Source organism: Tamandua tetradactyla, chromosome 21 (assembly GCF_023851605.1).
Source record: "Tamandua tetradactyla isolate mTamTet1 chromosome 21, mTamTet1.pri, whole genome shotgun sequence".
NCBI lineage: Eukaryota > Metazoa > Chordata > Mammalia > Pilosa > Myrmecophagidae > Tamandua > Tamandua tetradactyla.
Genome location: NC_135347.1, coordinates 61,514,314 through 61,524,918, shown reverse-complemented (window position 1 = coordinate 61,524,918; position 10,605 = coordinate 61,514,314). Strand labels below are relative to the sequence as shown.

The 10,605-nt window shown below is 33.9% G+C and overlaps 1 protein-coding gene across 5 annotated transcripts in view; it reads right to left on the bottom strand.

Moving 5' to 3' along the window:
* Positions 1 to 318: 318 nt before the first annotated feature.
* Positions 319 to 10,605, bottom strand: part of SMN1 (survival of motor neuron 1, telomeric) — a 32,449-nt gene continuing 22,162 nt past the window's right edge. For 4 of the 5 annotated variants that reach the window (XM_077139522.1, XM_077139526.1, XM_077139525.1 and 1 more), the window contains 2 exons: positions 7,585 to 7,634; positions 319 to 668 (listed from right to left, as the gene is read on the bottom strand). In XM_077139522.1, the coding sequence (XP_076995637.1) occupies positions 7,587 to 7,634 (48 nt within the window). In that variant the 3' untranslated portion in view covers positions 319 to 668; positions 7,585 to 7,586. Of the gene's footprint in view, positions 669 to 5,756; positions 7,635 to 10,605 lie in introns of all 5 variants that reach the window. The other variant, XR_013167213.1, reaches the window with a different exon arrangement.

The following is a 10,605-nucleotide window of genomic DNA, read 5'->3' as shown; positions in this document are numbered from 1 at the left end:
GGGAGAGAGAAAGGAAACTAGGAGAGGCAAGAGATGGGAACAGGGAGGGAGGGACAGACACAGAGACGAGAGAAAGTTGCAGACAGGAGAATGACCACAGAACTCCCGAGACACAGAACATACTTGGCTCCTACCTGGTCAGGTCTAGTCCTTGTGACCTCTGCTGGCCTGTTTCTTAACCTTGGATTATCAGCGAGACTGCGCTACAATAGGTTGTATCTTTATAATACTACCTTTCATATACATTAAATAGTTTTCTTTCTACATCTTTAAACAGCTCCACCTTATTCCAAAGAAACATATTCACATATATTCAAGGTTTGACAAAAAACAAAAGTTTATTCACATGTATTTTTTAAAGGCATTAATAAAAAGTTTAACATACTAAGAAATTTACAATATACAAATATGCTCAATTCCAGTAATGACACATTGTTTTTAAGCACTTTATGTGACCTTCAGTTACTTTTAATCACCTACATTTCCATTGTTCAAAGATTCAAACTGATTATTTCCTTAAAACACTTTGTTAGTTCTTTAAGCATGGAACATATGCAACATCTGAAAAAATGCACAGGATTGTGCCATCCAACCAGGAGATGATGAAACTTTTGTTTGCATTGACCAGGATACAGCAAAATACCATTCTCCTTGGGAGCGAGTTGTACCTGAATTTCAAACAAAAAAGTCTAGATGCAATTATGAAATGTAAAAAACCTATTTTCTTATAAAATCATAAACAGAATAGAGAAAATGAAAAATACACTCATCGTGGTAAATAAAACTGGAATTAAAATATGCTAATATAAAGATTTAATGCAATAGTAATTACAATCTTTATGAGATAGTTCATTAGGCAAACTAGTTGTAAATTTCATTTGGAAGAGTAAATAAGTAAAATCTATTCGACTAGAATATAAAACATATTACCATACAACCAGGTAAGTCCTGAAATGCTGAGGGCCCAGCCTCTTCAGAACATCAGCTAGTTCCATCCCCCATACCATATTATTGATAGCCCCTTCCAACATGAAGTCACAATAGGCACAGGTCAAATACCCCTAAAGAGTAGGAGGAAGATCAAAGGTGATGGTGGAGTTATACAGAGAAGGTAGGGTTTAACAAATGAGTATGATGGCTGAATCATTATATTGATATTTCTTTCAGTCTCCAATACCTTAGAGCAGCCAGAAGTAAAAACTTGAAATTGTACTAAACTCTGATATCTGTTCTATAACTAATTGTTGCAATGTACTCTGAAATTTATTGCTTTTTTATATATATGTTATTCTCCATAAAAAAGAAAGAAAAAGGGAAGGAGTATATTACCATACAGCAATTATCAAAATTGTGTTAAAAACACACAATGGTGATTACAATAGTAAAAAATTCTAATTACAATAAAACTATATTTAATTTTTTTAATTCCTTTATTATTAAATTATTAAAAATTTAATAATTTTTCAATTCCTGGAACTAAAATATTTTTAAACACTTAAAATTAAATGCTTAATTAAATTTAAACATTAAATGTTTAGGAATGAAAATATTTATTAACTTCTAGAGGTGAGGAGAAAATAAAACCTCAAATTTAAAAATATCTAGAAAATGATAAAAACCCTATGTAATAGAACCTATGAAATATAGCCAAAGCACTGCTCAGAGGAAAATTTATGGTCCTAAAGTATTAATTTTAATAAATAATAGGCAATAAGAAATTAAAATAAATAATTAAAAAAGATACTTATAAGGGAAGCAGAAAGATGGGACTAACCCCTGGTATATAATTGGGGTCCAATGAACCTATTGTCAGTTTCTGAGTTTTTTTTAACGAGTAGTTCTAACTATGGTAAGAATCAGTAACCTATTCTTTCTTAGAGATCTTCCAAAGAGCAAAGAGAAAATTTACTGATCAAAAATCAAATAAAATTCTTATTTGGCAATTACCATGTGACTCTACTGGCCCATATTACAATCTAAGATTTAATACAGAATCTTAGTGATTTTATTATCCTTTATCTTGAAACATTTGGTGACTACCTCCAGGATGGTCCCCAGTGATTCTTGCCTCCTGGATTTACACTTTCATGTAATTCCTTCTTATTGACTGTGGACTGAATTTAAGATTGCTTCTTAAAAAAGAGAAAAAGTTAGAAGTGATGGTATGTGGTTCAGAGACTAAGTTAGTGTTTCATTGCTCTCTCATTCTTGGGTAATTTGTTATGTGACAATAGATAACTAATAATACTCATCACTTATTCCCAACCATCTTTTTCTTTAAAAAGACTGTAAGAATTAGAAAATGGAAGAATGGAAAATTCAGATAGTAAAAGAGAAAAAAAGCACTGTATGAATTACCTATAAAATAAAATTTAAAGGACTAATGATAGATATATCTTACCAGATTTATGTTAATTACATATTATTTATTTTATTGGCAATAAATGTACATGACACAAAAATTAAAAAATACAAGAGTAAATTGTGAAAAGTCCTCCTTCCACCCCGTGTTTTCTAATCCTCCTTTAGAGGTAATTTACCTTGAGGTCATTCCTAAAATGATAATCTTATCTCATATAACCACACACACATAAACATATTTACACAAATGACAGTAGCATAGTTAACGCAGTTCTGCACCTTACTTTTTTTATTTAAACATATATCTTAATCAGATGTATAAATATATAACAAAGCAACAATTATTTAAAATCATGTTTAAAACGATAAAAATAAACTGAATGTTTCAAAAAAATAGATTCAAATTATTTTAGAACTTTTACTGTCTAAAAAAGAGTAACAATAGAGATAGGATTAATTATTAAATAAACTGTAATATGAGTGTGAAGAATGAGGGCATTATTAACTAGTTTACTCTTTTGGGGGAACAATATGCAATCATATGATGACCTATAGAAGTATTTAAATCTAGGACCCAGTATATGAAATGAATCATCAGTACACAAAAATAATTCTATGAAATGTTAAGCACAAAGAGCCCAAATAGGTTATTGTATAAAAATATATGTCGATAACTGCAAATCTGAACTCTAAATCTCATGTACTTGAGGGGTATGGAGTGCAATATCATTATTTAGTACATTTTGTTTAAAGCATCACAACAGATTATCTCTCAGAAAACATGCAACAACTGAAAATTAATTGTTCCAAGATGGGCAAGGTGATACAATGAATGATGCCATCGGGCCAAGTATGTTTGTTCACATCAACGAGGATTTTAAATATGGGGAAGAGATGGTGGTAGACTTGCTCTACTGCCATAAACTATAAAACTGGGCAGAATATTTGAGGCAAATATTTTCAGGCATTAGACACCACACAGAACACGAGTGAGATCCTTGAGAAAGGAAAACACATCCAGTGAGCTTTGCATTCAGCCCCTTCTGGCTGGATGTGCGTGCCAAACTGCACCGTGGGAGGTGGAGGCCATGCTGGAGTATTGGTCTTCCTGACTAGAGGACAACAGAATTGGGGCCATGGAATAAGGCAGCTGGAATTTGAGGGAGCAGGGTCTGGAGAGGAAAAATTAGAGAGGAGGAGCTACAGAAATTGGAGGAAGAGCTCCTCTTAGTCCTTGCCCAAATCCCAACTCAGGAATGTTCAAGACAACACTTGATGGGGCCTGGCACAAACAGCTGCCCAGGGCCTGAGAGCTGGAGAGTTCATTGGTTGTACAGATTTCCACCACTAACTATGGGGCCCAACACAAATAGTTTCACCTCTGTGAGTCTCCCTTCTCATCTGTAAAATGTGAATAACAGTACCGAACTTGATGAGTATAATAAAGATGAAATGAAATAACTATGCTTAGCGTATAGTAATTACTCAAAGTTTGGCTATTATTACTAATAAAGAACAGACAAATTGTACGTGGCAGTTTCTAAATTTCCTTTACAATACAAACCCAAATCTACTAAAACATACCTAAGATTCCATTAGAACTAAAAGCTATAAAATAAGTGTTATGTTTTTAAACGGTAGCCGACTGAAAAATCAGAGGAACCAAGTCCGAGTTTAAAAAAAGTTTATGGTCCAGGTGCTCAGGGTGCGGCTGGGGAAGTCACGCCCCCCTGGGGGCAGTGGGGCTAGATATAGGCTAGCTAGTGGGGGTGCCGACGATGCCTACAGGGCCTCCTGTGGTAGGCCCCCGGCCCGTGTGCAGTGAGCATAGCTACGGGCCGTGTGCAGTGGCCATAGCTACGGGCCTTGGCCGGGGGCATAACTATGGGCCATGTGCAGTGGGCATAGGTACGGGCCGTGTGCAGTGAGGGTCCTTTGTTTGTCAGGCCAGGTCCGGGTTGGCTGAGTTTGAATAGCTGTATGCCCAGATGTGCACTAGTTTTAGTTCAGGTGGGCCAGGCCTTACAATAAGATTTTACTTTCCTAACTAGAAATCCTTATTTAAACACAAAGGCTCATTAGCGCTCAGGTTCCTGATTCACACTTGTCATCTATCGGAAAACCAAAAACTGACATATTTTCTTTGAAGTGGAATATAGCTCAAATGTTAATTACATGCCAATTTTAAATGTTAAAGGTCAATATGTCTATCATGATAACTAGTAATGAAAGAATCAAAACTGCAAACCTCAGAAACTAATCTCTTCAAAACCTTCTCCAACTATAATACTTGATATCTTTAAATATGTTACATATATTATCTCAGGACAATAGCTGAACTCAAAAGTATAAATTAAAAAACAATGCTGTGCAAAGGAATGCATACTGTGTAATTCTATTATATGAAGTTCTAAAGCAAAAACTAGTCTTCTCTCCTGGGAATCAGAATAATGGTTGCTGGGGAGGGGGTAGGGCGGCAAATGGCTAGAAACGGGCACAAAGGGATTGAGGGAAATGTCTTCTATCTTGACGGAGGGGTAAGGAACAAAGGTACTCCCTTTGTCAAAATGGATCAAATTCGTCACTTTAAAACTGCGCATTATACCCTCAAAAAAAGTATGAAAAAAAAGTGTTATGTACAAATGTTCTTGAATACTTTTGAAAGGACACAATTCATACATACAAATGACCTATTGTCAAGTACTTGGTGAGATAACTGAATAGTGATGTCTTCTGATTGCTGTATTTAAAATATGGGTTTGTGCAAAAAAGCAGGAATTACACATTCAACTTTAAGACTCTGATTTCTGAATTAAATTGTTTTTCTATTCCCCAAAGAGCTTCAAACCAAACATGACTTAAGATTATAAAAATTCAAGAACATTAACCTTGTAGCTTATTTTTGTTAATAACAACCATAAAGAAAAGCTAAACTTACAATATGGCTGAGATAAAGTAATCTCTGGCTGATCTTAATGAAGGCTCTCTTCAAACATGTCACTTTCTATTTGTCTCTGTAACTTCTGAACGTAGGTACTACCATAGTTGTATGACAGACTAATTTTCCACCTGGGATTCCTCACAATCATAAGGATAATCATTACAGTGAAAACCAGAAAAGGAGCTCTGTTCTGATTTTCTGCTAGGGTTAGTTTAGGCATCTAGTGTGGCAGCTTTGCTGTTTTCTAGCTGTATCATTATTCAGGTCTAAATTAAGGTAAACAGTCCCTAAAAAGAACTACAGGCCAAATACCACTATAATTAATTCATCTTTAAACCATTCACCTAAGGCAGAATTTATTATAAAGAAAGTCTTTAAAAGTAGGAAGAAATACTGATGCCTAACACTCCAAGATGAGTGAAAGATTGATAGAAAAATCTGAAATCTTTCTTACATTCACCATTTTCTTTCTCCTTTGACATTTCTTCATCCTTCCTCCAGTCTGTAAACTCACCCTTGGATTTCTATTAAAAAACTGTGACAGATACCATGGAAATGATGAAGAACAAGATATAGTACCTGTCCTCTAATGAGTCAGATAGACATATGCACATAATAAAAATAGTATGTGAAAAGCTATGTGATGGAATTAGAGAACATATTCATCCCCGTGCTTAATCTATCTAATCACTCTTTTAGACTTGGTTGAATAAGTCAACTAAAGAACCTCAATTGAATATAGACCAACCAAAGAATGAAAAATGATTTTAACCAAAAGATGAAACACAGATAATTATATCTTAAATGTGATTATATAATTAAGAAAAAAAAAAAAAAGCACCTCGACCTCCAGCAATGCATATCCCATTTTGAATAGGGAAAAGAAAATGTAATTTTCAAAAATATGCTTTTCAAGGCAACATGGAAACACCTACAAAGGATTATAATAATGTCTATTATCTCTTATCAAATATTTACATCACAGAAACTTATCCTAAGGCTATGAGAGAATGAATAGAATTACTCATATATATGAAAATATCTACTATAACATTATCCAGAATAACAAAAACTACTGAACTAAAGGAACAGTGGCATACCATAATGGCAAACAATCTGACAGAAAAACATGTAAAATGAAAAATGTGATATTAGTTGGGGATACATACACACATAAAATGCTATGATGGTATCCATATCAAACCATGTATGAAACCAAATATATATGAACCAAAAATGTAAAATAATATGCCAAAGTAGGAGTAACAGAGACATGGCTAGTTTTTTTTAATTAGCTAAAAATAATAGACATTTTTATTATGCATTTTTCAAACATACAGAAAATAGAAAAAAACAGTACAATGAACATTCATGTATATACCATGTAGATTCAATGAACATTTTGCCATATATGCTTCATGGGCACAAACACACATCTACATCTTGCCAAACCATTTTAAACTACATTGGAGACATTATAACATTTCACTCCTAAATATTTCAGCATGCAAAATGTATTAAAAAAAAAAAAGACATTTACCTATAAACTGTAATACTCACAACACATAAAATTAGCAATAATTATTTAATCTCATTTAAAATACAGTCCATATTCAAATTTGCTCAAGGTCCCCAGTCTTTTATAGATGGTTTATCAAACCTGGGTCGAATACAGAATGCCATATTCCATTTATCTATTATGTCGTTTAAGTCTCTTTTAATCTAGAATAGTTACCTACTCCACCACCTTTTTTCTTTCACGACACTGATTTTTTGAAGAAATGAGACCAGTTATTTTCTGCAACAACTCCATATTCTGGTTTATCTCATTTTCTCTTTTGTGACGTCATTTAACTAATTCCTCTCTCTCCTGTGTTCCCAATAAATGGGAAATTAGATCTAAATGCTTGATTGAATTCTAGTTAATCTTTTTTGATCACAGCACTTTTAATGCACTGTACTTCATATTGCATCACAAATCAGAAAGCACATCTAGTTGTCTAACTAAAACGTGATGTAAAACTTCATCACTGATTCTAGGAATATCTTAAAGATATGTTTTCTGTCTTCTCCACAGAACGTAAGTATAAGGTGAGATGATATTTTGGCACTACGAGAAAACTATAATGGGGATGAGGATCAACTTTTCATCTAACAGTTTTGACACCAAAATGTTTTTAATATTGTTATTATATTAACATTTCAATTTTAAACATTTGTTTTCTGCAAACCACAAAACAGGCACAAACGTGAGAATCATTTGCACAGTGATGCAGACTTACTCCTAATTGAAATGCGAGCATCTTCCTTCTTTTTTATTTTGTTTGAAACCCTGTAAAGGAAAAAAGTAAAGAAATGTAAAAGAGCAACAAACATGCTTTATACAAATATTAACAAATGTTCTGTTCTACAAAATGCATTTTACTAAACAAAATACCATCAGAAAATAAGTTTACAGCCCTCCAACGTGCTTTAAAACTGATTCCAAAGTAAAAAATCAAGCCACAATTAAGAAATGTTTCTACTTTTACTAGTCCAGTGACGCTCTTGAGCCTACTTATACCCAATTACCATCACATAAAATATATAATGACCTAATATTACTTACATCATACTCACTTATTAAATGAAAAACAATTAAAGTCTAAAATTCATTACATAAAAGCAGTGAAGAATTAAAAAAAAAACAACAACACTCAAATCTGTGTTGCTTTTCCTGGCTACACCTGGTCTCAAATGGCCAATATCTCTCATCTGGCCTCCCCCAACCCCCCTGTTGGATAAATTCTGAAATTTATTTATATTTTATCTTTCCTTTAATTAGAGCAGTGACTTTCCACTTCACTACTCATTTACACCCAACAGGCTGTAAAATGTGTTGAAAATGATTTATTACTAACGAGTACCAAAGTTACAGACTATTTTACATTATTCTGATAACATTACTCTTGATTATCTACATTTTGATGTGATTTCTTGAAAGAGAAAAAGTTAGAGGTAAGAGCTGGCCCCACAGATGTGGCCTCTATCTCTAAGCCAACTTGGGCAGCTGAACTCACTACCCTTACTACATCACATACACATTACATGGGACAGAACTCCCAGGGTGAGCTGGGATCTGGCATCAAGGGATCAAGAAAGCCTTCTTAACCAAAAGCGGGAAGAGAGAAATGAGACAAAATAAAGTTTCAGTGCCTGAGAGATTTCAAACAGAGTCAAGAGGTTGTCCTGGAGGTTATTCTTATGCATTACATAGATATCCCTTTTTAGTTTATGGTGTACTGGAGTGGCTGGAAGGAAGTACCTGAAACTGTGGAGCTGTGTTGCAGTAGCCTTGATTCTTGAAGATAATTATATAGAGTTATAACCTTTACAATGTGACTGTGGGATTATGAAAACTTTGTGTCTGTTGCTCCTTTTATCTAGGGTATGCATGGATGAGTAAAAGAAAATGGACAAAAATTAAGTAAATAATAGGGAGCACAAAGGATAAAATGGGTAGATAGAAATACTAGTGGTGAATGAGAGGAAGGGATGAAGGAAACAGCACGTATGAGCTATTTTTTCTTTTTTCTTTTTATTTCTTTTTCTGGAGTGATGCACATGTTCTAAAAAATGATCACAGTGATGAATACACAACTATGTGATGAAACTATGAGCCACTGATTGTATACCATGAATGGAATGTTTATATGTGAAGATTTATCAATAAAAATCTTAAAAAAAGAGCTGGCCCCAAAGCCTATCAGGCTGCTCTTGGAAGTAGGCTGACACTAGGGCAGAAGGTTGTTAACCACCTAACCTTTCCTGAACAATGATTAAGAATTGCTGGCCTAGGGCAATGGTATCAAAAAAACACTTAAAACTACTGGACAACTTGGCAATGAACAACAGCTTGTTCTTTTTTGTTCTCTCAGATAAATAAATTTATTAGTGGCTTAAAATGACAACAAACAATTTCTGTATTTCTCTTTTCTAGTCATTCAATTTCTTTTTCTTTTGCATGGGAATCGAACCCATGTCTCCAGCATGGCAGGGGAGAACCCCACTGCTGAGATACCGTGGCTCACCCTAGTCATTCAATTTAACAAACATTTTTTTAACAGAAACCACTCAAAATGTGGAGACAAGATAAAATCTTAACTTTAAAATGTATCTCAATCTCCAATAAAGAAATAAAATTTGATCAATTAAAAAATGTATATATATCAATAATAAGTAAACCATCAATTACAGTACAATCATATACAATCTATAAGTGAAATATATACATGCTGCCTAGGAAACAAAGAGGAGCAGCAACTAACTTAGAATCGTGTATTTGGCAGTGGGCAGAGCAGGTAGGAAAATCTTCATATGCAGAATGTCCCTTTAGCGAATATTAATCATTTGGGAAGCAAGGAGGTAGAGTGGGTAAAGGGTATTTCAGGCAGGGGGAAAACCATGAATAAAGGCCTGGAGGAATGAGAATGCATAGCAGGAGCTGAAAATAGTTTAATTTGGCCAGAGCATGCTGTATACAAGTAAGCAAGGTAGAAGGTGAAGCTGGAAAGGTAAATAAGAATCCAATTTAGAAGATCCTGCAATGTAATGTTTAGGACTTTAGATTTTATCTTAAGAAGATGGGGAGCCAGTAAGGATGAAGAAGATCTAAAAAAAAAATTACTATTCTATTAAGTAATAACACATGATTATTACAGACATCAATTGCACAAAACAAGAAATCAATTGTAATCCCAACACCGGAATATAGCCACAGTGCAATATTTATATCTTTTTAAAATATTTCTCCATGCATTTTTTTAACTTTTTATTTTGAAGTATTTTCTAATCTAAATGACCGTTGCAAAAATAATGCAAATCCATACAGAACGCCAACATACCATCCTGCAGGTTGGTATTTTAACATTTTTGCTACCTTTGCTATTTCTTCCCTTTTTTCTCTCTCATCCATATATCGATCAGTCATCTATTTACATGTGAGCAGGTTGCACACATCATACTCCTTAAGCAGGTACTATTTCCAATGCACAAGGATATTCATTTGTGTAATCATCTTAAGTACACTTATCAAGTTCAAGAAATTTAACATTGAAATAAAACTTACATTCTACATTTTAATTTTTTCTGTCTCTTTTGAGCTTTTTCACCTCCACTCTTAGATCCCATCCAGTATCATGAATTGCATTTCACTGCCTTTATCTTTTTAGTTTCTCTTTCTCCATTTTTTACATTGTAAAAACATATATATAACATAAATAGTCCCATCCAACTCCTGCCAAGCACACCATTCAGTGGGGCGA